At 45.8% G+C, this 13,893-nt stretch overlaps 2 protein-coding genes across 2 annotated transcripts; one reads left to right on the forward strand and one right to left on the reverse strand.

The window, feature by feature from the left end:
* Positions 1-217: 217 nt before the first annotated feature.
* kcnj11l (potassium inwardly rectifying channel subfamily J member 11, like) lies at positions 218-9,525 on the forward strand. The gene is made up of 5 exons (XM_088339519.1): positions 218-665; positions 1,581-1,814; positions 4,891-5,160; positions 6,616-6,823; positions 8,102-9,525. The coding sequence occupies exons 1-5, from the start codon at positions 507-509 to the stop codon at positions 8,473-8,475; spliced, it is 1,245 nt and encodes a 414-aa protein (XP_088195645.1). The 5' UTR covers positions 218-506; the 3' UTR covers positions 8,476-9,525.
* LOC148362083 (CD59 glycoprotein-like) lies at positions 7,117-12,375 on the reverse strand. The gene is made up of 3 exons (XM_088339520.1): positions 12,056-12,375; positions 10,056-10,157; positions 7,117-8,718 (listed from the first exon to the last, which is right to left on the reverse strand). The coding sequence occupies exons 1-3, from the start codon at positions 12,270-12,272 to the stop codon at positions 8,519-8,521; spliced, it is 519 nt and encodes a 172-aa protein (XP_088195646.1). The 5' UTR covers positions 12,273-12,375; the 3' UTR covers positions 7,117-8,518.
* Between the last annotated feature and the right edge of the window lie 1,518 nt (positions 12,376-13,893).

Genomic DNA, 13,893 nt, shown 5'->3' on the forward strand with positions numbered 1-13,893 from the left:
CTATTCACAAACTAGAGCGAACGCTCGCGTCCTTTCAAAGTAAATCAATAGAAAAAACAATAAATCTCTCTTGAAATCGGTTTAGAAAAGCCCATAGAGGTATTATTTCGTTAAATTTACTTTCAACTTCGATTTTACTGTCGAATAATGTTGAAAGAAAACCAGACACAGCTGCTTGGCACCCTTTTACTGTGAAAGAACGACGGAAACGCTGTAGGAGGTCTCACTAGACCACCATCGGTCGTCCTCCAAATGTCAGAAGATGGATCTCGAAAATATCCTCTTTCGTTTCGAAGAATTCGGTAGTTGAGGCAGAAGGAAACAATTTATGGCTGGAATGACATCAAATATTTTCATTTTTTCTGCTAAAATGGGATTCGAACGCCGCACTTGCCAGCGTCTTCTGACGTCATCAAATTGCATCTTTGGCTAATCATTTTTTAGCTTTTTATTTAAACTCTTGCTAATATTTGCTATTTTGAAGTCGTAAATCCGTTTTTTGAAGGATGCTGGCCAGGAAGGGCCTGGTTCCGGACGGGTTCCTGCTCACCCGGCTGGCGGAGGAGCGCAATGACCCCAACCGGAAGCGCTCCAGGTGCCAACGGGCGCGCTTTATTACAAAAACCGGTTCCTGTAACGTGGCCCATAAGAACATCAGAGAGCAGGTGAGCTTCGTCCTCCGGGACGCCAGGTGGCGCCGTTGCGCTGTACCTGGGAGGCGGGGTGCTCTCAAGCTGATAGTCTGAGGCCCCCCCCCCCCGCCTTCATATGAAAGTTAAAGGGACAGTGTGTATTCTTATTATCGATAGTATAGAGCAAGGGTGTCAAACAGGCGGCCCGCGGGCCGGATCAGGCTTGCTAAGGGATTGAATCTGGCCTACAAGACAACGCTCAGAGAAGCACTAGAGAAAAATAAGCGGCAGGTTGAAATAGGTCCACTTGATGTTGCCAAAGCCAGGTGCCTTTCACAAAGACACTGTACTTGTATTTATTTTTCTCTCTCCCTTTTCCTCTCTTTTCTCTCACTCTCTGTCTCCCTCTTTCACTCTCCGTGTCTCTCTTTTTCTCTTCCTTTGTTGCTCTTTGTCTCTTTCTCTCTCTGTGTCTTTTTACTTTCTTTTGCTCTCTCTTCCTTTTTTCCTTTTCTATCTTTTCTCTCTTTCTCGCTCTCCCTTGCATTCTCCTTCTCTTTTTTCTCTCCTTTTCTTTTCTCTCCTTCTCTCTTTCTATTTCTTTTTGGATTTCTTTCTTTCTCTCTCTTTCATTTCCCCTCTCACTATATCTCTCTTTATCTCTTTTGTTTCTCTCATCCTCTCTCTTTTTTTGCTCTTTCTCTCTCTCTTTCTCCCTTTCTCTATCTCTTTGTTCCACCCTCTCTTGTTTTCTCTCCCGCTCTTTCTCTGATTTCTTTCTCTCTAATCTACTAGTCCAGCCCATGAGAAAATGTTTGTTCTATTGTGAGGCCCCCGAGTTAAAATGAGTTTGACACCCCTGGTATAGAGGTTCCTGCTCGGTACGGTTCGTATGAGTATCAGGGTGGATGCCCTGATACGGCCTAACACGCACGCTCTGCCCGGCAGGGTCGCTTCTTGCAGGACGTTTTCACGACGATGGTGGACCTGAAGTGGCATTACTCGCTTCTCATCTTCACTTCGGCCTTTTTGTGTTCCTGGATGTTGTTCGCCATGGCCTGGTGGTTGCTGGCTTTCGCCCACGGGGACCTCCAGACCGGGCGGGGGCCCGCGGCCCCCGTGCCCTGCGTCACCGCCATTCACTCCTTCACCTCCGCCTTCCTCTTCTCCATCGAAGTGCAGGTACAAACACCTGCTATACACTGGATGCTAACATGCGGATGCTAACGACTACGTGCTAGGAAAGCACATGCTAATGTGTCGGTGTTAACGACTACACGCTAACAACGGATGCTAACAACTAAATGCGAACGACTCAATGCTAACAGGTGGATGTTAATGCGTAAATGCTATTGACATGCTATCAAGTAGATGCTAACATGTGGATGCTAACGACTCCGTGCTAGGAAAGGACATGCTAACGTGTCGATGTTAACGACGACATGTTAACGACTACATGCTAACAACAAATGCTAACAACTAAATGCCAACGACTACATGCTAACAGGTGGATGTTAATGGGTAAATGCTATTGACATGCTATCAAGTAGATGCTAACATGTGGATGCTAACGACTCCGTGCTAGGAAAGGACATGCTAACGTGTCGATGTTAACGACGACATGTTAACGACTACATGCTAACAACAAATGCTAACAACTAAATGCCAACGACTACATGCTAACAGGTGGATGTTAATGGGTAAATGCTATTGACATGCTATCAAGTAGATGCTAACATGTGGATGCTAACGACTACGTGCTAGAAAAGGACATGCTAGCGTGTCGATATTAATAACTACATGCTAACGAGTGGATGCTATCAACTGCATGCTAATCACTACGTGCTAACGACTACGGGCTGACAACTAAATGCGGATGACGTCATGCTAACAGGAGGATGTTAATGCGTAAATGCTAGTGACATGCTATCAAGTAGATGCTAACATGTGGATGTTAACGACTCCGTGCTAGGAAAGGACATGCTAACGTGTCGATGTTAACGACTACATGTTAACGACTACATGCTAACAACGGATGCTAACAACTAAATGCGAACGACTACATGCTGACAACTCAATGCGAATGACTATATGCTAACAGGTGGATGTTAATGCGTAAATGCTAGTGACATGCTATCAGGTAGATGCTAACATGTGGATGCTAACGACTATGTGCTAGAAAAGGACATGCTAGCGTGTCGATATTAATGACTACATGCTAACGAGTGGATGCTAGCAACTGCATGTTAATCACTACGTGCTAACGACTACAGGCTGACAATTAAATGCGAACGACTACATGCTAACAGGTGGATGTTAATGCGTAAATGCTAGTGATATGCTATCAAGTAGATGCTAACATGTGGATGCTAACGACTACGTGCTAGAAAAGGACATGCTAACGCGTCGATGTTAACGACTACATGCTAACAACGGGTGCTAACAACTGCATGCTAATCACGACGTGCTAACGACTACATGCTGACAACTAACTGCGAATTAATTCATGCTAACAGGTGGATGTTAATGCATAAAATCTAGTGACATGCTATCAAGTAGATGCTAACATGTGGATGCTAACGACTATGTGCTAGAAAAGGACATGCTAGCGTGTCGATATTAATGACTACATGCTAACGAGTGGATGCTAGCAACTGCATGTTAATCACTACGTGCTAACGACTACAGGCTGACAATTAAATGCGAACGACTACATGCTAACAGGTGGATGTTAATGCGTAAATGCTAGTGATATGCTATCAAGTAGATGCTAACATGTGGATGCTAACGACTACGTGCTAGAAAAGGACATGCTAACGCGTCGATGTTAACGACTACATGCTAACAACGGGTGCTAACAACTGCATGCTAATCACGACGTGCTAACGACTACATGCTGACAACTAACTGCGAATTAATTCATGCTAACAGGTGGATGTTAATGCATAAAATCTAGTGACATGCTATCAAGTAGATGCTAACATGTGGATGCTAACGACTACGTGCTAGAAAAGGACATGCTAGCGTGTCGATGTTAGCGACTACATGCTAACATGTGGATGCTAGCAACTGAATGCTAATCACGACGTGCTAACGACTACAAAGAAACGACTACATGTCGACATTTACATGATAAATTAGATCAAAGAGCAGGAAGTGACACAGAAAACCCGGAAGTGCTTTCAACTTATTTATTCAACAAAAACCGTTGTTGTAAGAACAACACAATGGTAATAACATAGTAATAACACGATGCGTTATTTGTGAGGATATGTTTTAGTGTTTGAATTATTTTGAACCCTGATAATGACAACCTGGTAATAAATTTGTAATAACATAGTTGTAACATGATTCATTGTTATTTGGGTTGATGTGATTAATCGCATAGTGAAAACACAGTACTTATAACATTACTGAAAATGCGTCCTTATTGAAGTTATATATATAAACACATATACTATTTTATACGCTGTTTTATTCCACTTATACTCAAACATACTTGTCCTAAGTTTGACTTCAGCCTTGAGTGCAACCGCCTTTGCTTTGGAATGTGTATTTGGTTTCAGTCTCTGCAGATAACAATGACTTATCACCTCACCTGGGGGGTTAGAATGTGTGTGTCGTGCCCCATTCTGTCCGGAGGGCGATGACCTATCACCCTCCTCCCAAGCTTCAAAGGACAATTGGGAAATTTGCATCGACACGGCGCGGACCAATCAGCCGGAGGTTTGGTCATGGGGCGTGGACATTTGATCACCATGTGTCATAGAAGCGGGCAACTCGGAAGCCCCCGCCGCTCGCTCTGTCTCCTGCACACGTTTGTAATTGGCACAGGCAGAGACCTGATTTGTTCAACTCTTTGATTCGGCTGAAAAAATTCATATGTGGACTGTACTCGGCTCAATAATTCCTTCGACTTCTGGACATGCTCCAACTGGATTACACAAGACACGGGAATTGTCTTCGGAGTCACATTTTAGTATATGAAATGTTAAAACCTTACAAACTAAATAAAGACAACATGGTAACGACATAGTAATAACAAGATTATAACACAGTAATAAGTCGACGCGTCCTTCGGGCCGATATGTTATCGTGTTTGAGTTGTTGTGAACCCCAATAATGACAACGCGGCAATAACATGGTAATAACATAGTTCTGACAGTAATAAGAGCGCCCCCTTATTTTGAACCCTGATAATGACAGGCGTTGAATAGCATACTGACAAGTTTTTTGGGGTTTGTTCTGCTGCTATCAGGTGACGATCGGTTTCGGGGGTCGGATGGTGACGGAGGAGTGCCCGGCGGCCATCGTGGTTTTGATCGTGCAGAACATTCTGGGCCTGATCATCAACGCCGTCATGCTAGGTTGCGTCTTCATGAAGACGGCGCAAGCTAACCGGCGCGCCGAGACGCTCATCTTCTCGCGCAACGCCGTGGTGGCCCCCAGGAACGGACGCCACGCTTTCATGTTCCGCCTGGGCGACCTTCGCAAGAGCATGATCATCTCCGCCACCGTGCAGCTGCAGGTGAGCAGCTAACGATAACAATAGCGGCTAGCATACAGCCACAGCCTGCAGACAGGCGGCTAACACGAGTGGCTAGAGAAGGAAACAGTCGGGAAACCGGCTTTACTTATATGGAGCAGCTAACAATAATATTAGCGGCTAGTGTACAGCCATAGCCTGCAGACAGGCAGCTAACACAAGTGGCTAGAGAAGGAAACAGTGGGGAAACCAGCTTTACTTATATGGAGCAGCTAACAATAATAATAGCGGCTAGTGTACAGCTATAGCCTGCAGACAGGCCGCTAACACGAGTGGCTAGAGAAGGAAACAGTCATGAAAACGGCTTTACTTGTATGGAGAAGCTAACAATAATAGTAGCGGCTAGTGTACAGCCATAGCCTGCAGACAAGCCGCTAACATGAGTGGCTAGAGAAGGAAACAGTCAGAAAACCGGCTTTACTCATATGGAGCAGCTAACAATAGTAATAGCAGCTAGCGTACCGCCATAGCCTGCAGACAGCGGCTAACACGAGTGGCTAGAGAAGGAAACAGTCATGAAAACGGCTTTACTTGTATGGAGAAGCTAACAATAATAGTAGCGGCTAGTGTACAGCCATAGCCTGCAGACAAGCCGCTAACATGAGTGGCTAGAGAAGGAAACAGTGGGGAAACCAGCTTTACTTATATGGAGCAGCTAACAATAATATTAGCGGCTAGTGTACAGCCATAGCCTGCAGACAGGTGGCTAACACGAGTGGCTAGAGAAGGAAACAGTCGGGAAACCGGCTTTACTTATATGGAGCAGCTAACCATAGTAATAGCGGCTAGCGTACCGCCATAGCCTGCAGACAGGTGGCTAACACGAGTGGCTAGAGAAGGAAACAGTCAGGAAACAGGCTTTGCTTATATGGAGCAGCTAACAGTAATAATAGCAACTAGCGTACAGCCATAGCCTGCAGACAGCGGCTAACACGAGTGGCTAGAGAAGGAAACAGTCAGAAAACCGGCTTTACTTATATGGAGCAGCTAACAATGATAATAGCGGCTAGTGTACAGCCTTAGCCTGCAGACAGGCCTCTAACACGAGTGGCTAGAGAAGGAAACAGTCATGAAAACGGCTTTACTTGTATGGAGAAGCTAACAATAATAGTAGCGGCTAGTGTACAGCCATAGCCTGCAGACAAGCCGCTAACATGAGTGGCTAGAGAAGGAAACAGTCAGAAAACCGGCTTTACTCATATGGAGCAGCTAACAACAGTAATAGCAGCTAGCGTACCGCCATAGCCTGCAGACAGCGGCTAACACGAGTGGCTAGAGAAGGAAACAGTCGGGAAACCGGGTTTACTCATATGGAGCAGCTAACAATAGTAATAGCGGCTAGCGTACCGCCATAGCCTGCAGACAGGCGGCTAACACGTGGCAAAAGTCAGCTAGCAGTTGTCTTCGTTGTCGCTAACCGTCGCTAACCGCGGCTAGGTGATCCGGCGCACGGTGACGTCGGAGGGCGAGGTGATCCCGGTGAGCCAATTGGACATCCAAGTGGAGAACCCGCTCCGGAGTAACGGTATCTTCCTGGTATCGCCGCTCATCGTTAGCCACACGCTGGAGAGGGGGAGTCCGCTGTACGACCTGTCGGCTAGCTCGCTAGCCGGCGCCGACATCGAGGTCATCGTGATCCTGGAAGGTGGGCGTCGCCCAACCCGCTCGCTCGTTAGCATGAAGCATAAAGTTGCTATTGCTAAATTGGACACTGGAATGAACCAAGAACTGATATTGTATTATGCAGCTAATGCTAATGCAGCGAGTGTCAAGTGGCTGGTGGTTAGCTTCAGCTAACTACGGTCATTAATGCCGTTAATATTAATGCTCGCTGCGAGCCATAGGCAGTAGCTGCATTGGCATTAACGGCACTAGCGTATGTAAAATGCTAATGCTAGCCGTGAGCCATAGGCAGTAGCTGCATTAGCATTTCACAGATATTAGTACCGTTAATGCTAATGCAGCTACTGCCTATGGCTCACAGCTAGCATTAGCATTTCACAGATATTAGTGCCGTTAATGCTAATGTGGCTACTGCATACGGCTCACGGCTAGCATTAGCATTTCACATATGCTCGTGCCGTTAATGCTAATGCGGCTACTGCATTCGGTTCATGCCTAGCATTAGCATTTCACATATGCTAGTGCCGTTAATGCTAATGTGGCTACTGCATACGGCTCACAGCTAGCATTAGCATGTCACATATGATAGTGCCGTTAATGCTAATGTAGCTACTGCATACGGCTAATGGTTAGCATTAGCATTTCACAGATATTAGTACCGTTAATGCTAATGCAGCTACTGCATATGGCTCACGGCTAGCATTAGCATTTCACATATGCTAGTGCCCTTAATGCCAATGCAGCTACTGCATATGGCTCACAGCTAGCATTAGCATTTCACATATCCTAGTGCCGTTAATGCTAATGTGGCTACTGCATACGGCTCACGGCTAGCATTAGCATGTCACATATGATAGTGCCGTTAATGCTAATGCGGCTACTGCATACGGCTCACGGCTAGAATTAGCATTTCACATATACTAGTGCCGTTAATGATAATGTAGCTACTGCATACGGCTAATGGTTAGCATTAGCATTCCACAGATATTAGTACCGTTAATGCTAATGCAGCTACTGCATATGGCTCACGGCTAGCATTAGCATTCCACATATGCTAGTGCCATTATTGCTAATGCAGCTACTGCCTATGGCTCACAGCTAGCATTAGCATTTCACATATGCTAGTGCCGTTAATGCTAATGTGCCTACTGCACATGGCTATTGCTGCTTCGAGTGAATGATAGCAAATGCGCCACTAGCATCACGAATACTTGTAGCTAGCTGATAAACAAGTTCTACCGGTTTAATCGATTGGTACTGTCTTGCTACGCTAACGCTACACGCGTGTTTTCTGTTTTAGGCGTGGTGGAGACGACCGGCATTAGCATGCAAGCTAGGACGTCGTACACTCCCGACGAGATCCTGTGGGGGCGCCGTTTCGTATCTATCGTTAGCGAAGAGGACGGCCGATACTGCGTGGACTACTCCAAGTTCGGAAACACGCTTCCTGTTCGCATGTCGCCGCTAAGCGCTAAAGAACTGGACGCGACGCGAGGGGCCACGCAGGGGCCCCGGGAGGACCCGGAGGCGAGGCCCCAGGGATGGGGGTTGGTCCGGGCCGGGAGGGGCGGTTTCCGCAGGGGGGGGCGCGCCCCACAGGAAGCCCGGCCTTGGTACGACCCGGAAGAGGGGGAGGAGTTAGAGGCGGAGCCTCGATCCGCCGCGGACGAGTAAAAACGGCGGCGGGAAAGTTTCTGTTTTATCGTCTTTATGGAGTTCAGAAAAGGAGCGCGCTCAGCAGCAGCCAGCCAATCAGCAGCGGCGTTTGCGGCCAGGCCACGCCCACCGCGCCGGAGTTGCACAGGTTGTTGTTGCAGCATCGGTAGGAAAACGAAGACATGGCCGCCGGGAACATTTGCGACAGTCGGGAATTGTCGCAGTCCGTGTAGCGGATACACTGGCGCACCGTCTTACCGCCTGAAAAACACACAATAACGTCTCATTCCTGGACCTTCGCGTCCTCCACGCATTCTTCGAATGATTTATGACCACATTCCACACATTCCTTGCATTCCTGTTTTCATTTCATGACCCGCCTCCTACATCTGAGCTAAAATGCTGTCAAAATATCGATAATGACCTATTTCCAAACATTCCTTGCATTCCATAGATTCCTCGCATTGATTTTTTAAAAATATTTTTTGACCACATTCCATACATTCCTTGCATTCCTGTTTTCATTTCATGACCCGCCTCTTAGATTTGTGCTAAAAAGCTGTCGAAATATCGATAATGACCCATTTCCAAACATTTATTGCATTCCGTAGATTCCTCGCATTGATTTTTAAAAATTATTTTATGACCACATTCCATACATTCCTTGCATTCATGTTTTCATTTCATGACCCGCCTCTTAGATGCGTGCTAAAAAGCTGTTGAAATATTGATAATGACCCATTTCAAAACATTCCTTGCATTCCGTAGATTCCTCGCATTGTTTTTTTTAAATTATTTTATGACCACATTCCACACGTCCTTTGCATTCATGATTTTCATTCGTTGACCCGCCTCTTAGATTCGTGCTAAAAAGCCGTCGAAATATCGATAATGACCCATTTCCAAACATTCCTTGCATTCCGTAGATTCCTCGCATTGATTAAAAAAAAAATTATGACCACATCTTGTCAAATTTATGCAAACAAGATTTGATTTTATGACCATCTCATGAGAATATGCTGCTGAAAATGATTTATGACTGCATTAAATGATTTCCTTGCATTTCAATCGTTCCTTGCGTTTATTTTTTGTTTTATGACCCCGTATGTCATATATTTGCAAATGTGCCGTCAAAATACGATTCCAAACATTGATTGCATTGAGTAAAAACAGAATACATATTTAATATGCTTCCTGTCAGATGTATTCAAATGAGCTGTCAAAGGATGATTTATGACTGACTGCATTCCATACATTCCCTTTATTGTGAAAAGGAGATTTCAAATTTATATAAAAAGCTTTTTTTATGGCCACATTGCAAACCTTCCAGTCATTGATGTTTTAAAAATTGTTTTATGACCCCTGCCTGTCATGTTTTTGGAAAGGAGCTGTGATATTTCTTCAAACGTGCTCTAAAATTGATTCATGACCACATTCCACACATTCTTTGCATTCATTTTTTTATTTTATGGACCGCCATTTATGCAAAAGAAGTATGAAAATCAGAGAGTACATTTGCACAGGTTTGCCAATTAGGGTCTTAAAATAGCTTGTAAGTAAATGAGAGTTTTGAGGTCCTTTTGTGGCCCTACACTTACCTTGGACGCTGAGAGTAAGGCAGGCGTCCTCTTGGTTGCACTCGTGGACGTTCTCGCAGCGACCCGTGTAGTCCTCGCACCTGTAGCAGCGGAGGGCGACACCTGCAGGCCGGGAGGACAAAACGTCGTAAATCTCACCTCCCTTTTATAACCGCAAATGAAGGCCTTGAAAATCTTTACATTTTTGTTTACAAGTCTTAAATTTAACCTTCGTATTTTTTCATTTTTTCTTCTGAAGGTATTGCGTAACTGGCAAGGTTTTGTTCAATGGGCTTTAGTCTGTGGTAGCCTATGAGGGCCAATTAGAATGTTGATTGACACATTGGTTAGCCAATTAAATTCCCAACATAAATATATACAATTTATCAATGTATATTTTAAATTAGGTGTCACGGTTGCCATGGCCTCCAATTGGCCCCGCCCGTGTGGTGCCAGCAGCGGCTCGTTGACAGATTGGCTTTCAGTCTATTTAAGTGCAGTCTTCTCACTCTTCCTTTGTCAGTCCGTCAACAAACCTCTGTCCCGAAGACGTGGGTTTTGACTCGGTTCTGTTTCCTGTTGGTATTTCCTGTCTGGTACTGTTCCCGTTTATTTTTGTCCTGTTATTATGATCCCCAGTTTACATTACCGTCTAGTTTGTCCAGTTTAATTTCGATATCCTGTTTTGATACCAATCTTGTCTGTCCCATCCTGTCCAGTATCGACCCAAATCTGGTCAGACAATTGGTATCGATCTGGTTGGCCTCTTACTTCCTGTCATTCCACGCCAGACTGCTGCCTAACGTGCATGACTCCCCATTTCCCCATAAAAAGCTTGTGTGAGAAACGTCACGCATTTGGGTCCTGATCCTGTTCCGGTCCATGACATTAGGGCTGAAAATAAATGTGCGCAGACTAATTCTTGATTCATGTTTCACACAGTTTGTCACGGTTGCCCTGGCGCCCGTTTGACCCCGCCATGAGGCACCAGCTTCTGTCACGGTTGCCATGGCGCCCAATTGGCCCTGCCCGTAGGCGCCAGCTGCAGCTTGTTGACAGATTGGCTCCCTGTCAGTATTTAAACTCTGTCCTGTCAGTCCCCTTCTGTCGGTCCGTCTGCAAATCTCTGTTTTTACACGGCAAGCCCTTTTTCGCCTGTCCTGTGTTTTTGCTCCTGTTTTTCTCCTGCTACGATCTGTTTTAAGCTAGACCACGTCTGCTCTCCCGTCCCAATTTATGACATGTTATGATCTCAACCACATCTGTTCTCCTGTCCCGAATAACAATCCGTCAATGATCTCGACCACGTCTACTCTCCTCTTCTGGCTTTCGACTTTTTTCCGTTCCTGACACTGCCATCGCTCGCCACGGAAGTCCCACTTCCGCATCTGAGCAACCTACTCCCTGCGACTAGCAATCTCTGGATCGTGTGTGCGCTCCTTTCCCTTCTTCCCGACAAAACTGTGAGAAACGTTACGGGAGTGGGTCCTGTCTCCGTTCTGGTCCTGACGCCATTATTAAGCGCGAATGCGCACAATGAAGCGGAAAGAGAAGTGAAACATTTACAACTCTTTCACAATGTTTTAAAAAATTGCCCAACGTATCTCACACATTTGCAAAAGTTGTAGTGTTGTAAACTACACTTTTGGAATTGTCTAGATGTACCCTTCGAAAAATATGTCAATGTTTAGTTTTTCAGATTGTAATCAAATTGGAACTGGGGCCAGGTAAGACCACGCAACTTTTTTCAAGCTAAGACGCTCGTGCGACACTCATCGGCATGCATTTGATTCCAAAATGAATTCAGGCGAGAATAAAAACGTTTCTATTTCTGTGAGTTCCGACTCGCATCTGGGACAAAACTTCAGAGTGACATAAAGGGTTCAAAAACAGTTCCGGGTCCTAAATTTCACTGGATGTGGTCTTGAGAAGGTTTTAAAAAGTCTTACATTGGAACGGAAAAAAATCCCGAGGGGAACCCTGCACCCGAACGTCCCGAACCCCAAAGCGAAGACACTCACCTTGCCGAAGCAAACTGAGGAGAATCAGAACCAGGACCGGACCCAAGCGCGGCGACATGACTTCTCCCTCTGCGGCTTGTGCAGGCTCCACAATGCGTTTTTGTAGACTGTGAGCGTTTTTGTGCGTTCGGGTAGGCTTTTGTGTGTCCTCCCCACGCAGCCGTCTTTTCACAAAGACACGCTCTGAGCACGCGCACAAAGAGGACACTCGGCCCATTCAGCGCCAAACAAACGTTTAGTCACAGGGAAAGTTTAAGACCACTTTATTTGCTTTAGTTGCCGTTTTCACAAAGCAGAAAAAGGAATAAGCGATTCTTAAATTTGGAGAAAGAAATAAACAGCTGCAAATATATGACGTAGAAAGAAATCAAGGCATCAATACATTCAAGAAAAAGAAAAGTACACGAGATTTAGGCATGTTGGCGTTTTTTGGAGTCCTTTATTTTTTTCGAGTATTTAGTTGAGAATTTGGTCATTTACAGTGTCATGATTACTGATGTGAATCAGCTGTGCCCGCTCCTTTGGCGCCATATGCCGCAGGTTTTGATTGGCTCCCTGTCAGTATTTGAACCCTGTCTGTCCCCTGTTGTCAGTCCGTCTGCGAACCTCAGTGTAAACTAGGCAAGCCTTTTTTGACCCTGAAGCCCACCTGTCCCGTTTTTGCTCCCGTCTGCGTCAAAAGTTTGCAGCTGGTTCAGAATGCGGCAGCTAGACTTTTGACTAAGACGAAAAAGTTTGAGCATATTACTCCTGTCTTGGCCAACTTGCACCGGCTCCCAGTCCACTTAAGATGTGACTTTAAGGTTCTCTTATTAACATATAACTGCTTGCAGGGACTTGCACCCTCTTATCTCTCTGATTTGATTTCCTCCTATGTTCCTGCACGGAGTCTGCGCTCGTGAAATGCCGGTCTACTGGTGACTCCGAGAGGCAAGAAGTCTGCAGGCTCGAGAGCGTTCTCCATCCAGGCCCCGGTGCTATGGAATGCCCTGCCTCCCGAGATAAGATCTGCAACCTCAATGGAAGTTTTCAAATCGAGGCTTAAGACACATTTCTATTCCAAAGCTTATGATTGATGCCCACCTCATATTCTGTATTGTCCTGTCTTTTTCCGACCGCCGGCCTGGTGGTGATACGAAGGAGAAGGACGATTTGAGATGAGTCAGCGGACCAGCGTTTGACCTGAAGCATGTGAACGCCTGCATGGACCAGCCGGCAGAGATGGGAAGCTGCGTCGTGACCGTCGTAGACTTTCTGGACTAGTTTACAGGCTGGGGGCGTCGCTGCTGTCATGCACTTTCCGGACAAATTTTCAACATGCTACCTAGTGTTTACTATGTTTGTGTACTGTAATGCTAAATGTAATTCACCCTGGTCGTCCTGGAAGGGGGTTACCACTTGTGAGGTCCCTTCTCAAGGTTTCTCTTTTTCCTCACGCTGAGGTTTTGAGTTGTTCCTTGCCCGCATGTTGGTTTAAGATCAGGTCATTGTGTCATTGTAATCCTGTGCAGTCCTTTGAAACATTTTTGTGATTAAGGGCTATATCAATAAATTTGACTTGACTTGACTTGTCTGTCTCAGGCTACGACCTGTTTTGCTCTCCTGTCCTGGTTTTCGTCCTCTTTTGTCCTCGACCACGTCAACTGTCCTCTCCTGGCTTATGACTCGTTTCCGACCCCAACCACGTTTTTGCTCTCCTGTCCCGGCGACTGACCCGTTTTTTTCCGTTCCCGACACCGCCATCGCTCGCCACGGAAGTCCCACTTCTGCATTCAGAGTGACCTGCTTCCCGCGCCCAGCGATCACCGGATCGTCGGTGCAACCCCTTTCCCTTTTTT

Source organism: Urocampus carinirostris, chromosome 7, assembly GCF_059441175.1.
Source record: "Urocampus carinirostris isolate Australia breed hairy pipefish chromosome 7, RoL_Ucar_1.0, whole genome shotgun sequence".
In the NCBI taxonomy this organism is placed as follows: Eukaryota; Metazoa; Chordata; class Actinopteri; order Syngnathiformes; family Syngnathidae; genus Urocampus; species Urocampus carinirostris.

Coding starts and splice junctions, on each gene's coding strand:
- kcnj11l (XM_088339519.1), top strand. CDS start 507: ATGCTGGCCAGGAAGGGCCTGGTTCCGGACGGGTTCCTGCTCACCCGG. Junction 5,161..6,615: donor CCGCCACCGTGCAGCTGCAG/GTGAGCAGCTAA, acceptor AACCGCGGCTAG/GTGATCCGGCGCACGGTGAC. Junction 6,824..8,101: donor GGTCATCGTGATCCTGGAAG/GTGGGCGTCGCC, acceptor TTTCTGTTTTAG/GCGTGGTGGAGACGACCGGC.
- LOC148362083 (XM_088339520.1), bottom strand. CDS start 12,272: ATGGGCCGAGTGTCCTCTTTGTGCGCGTGCTCAGAGCGTGTCTTTGTG. Junction 10,158..12,055: donor CCTCAGTTTGCTTCGGCAAG/GTGAGTGTCTTC, acceptor CCCGGCCTGCAG/GTGTCGCCCTCCGCTGCTAC. Junction 8,719..10,055: donor CCTTACTCTCAGCGTCCAAG/GTAAGTGTAGGG, acceptor TGTGTTTTTCAG/GCGGTAAGACGGTGCGCCAG.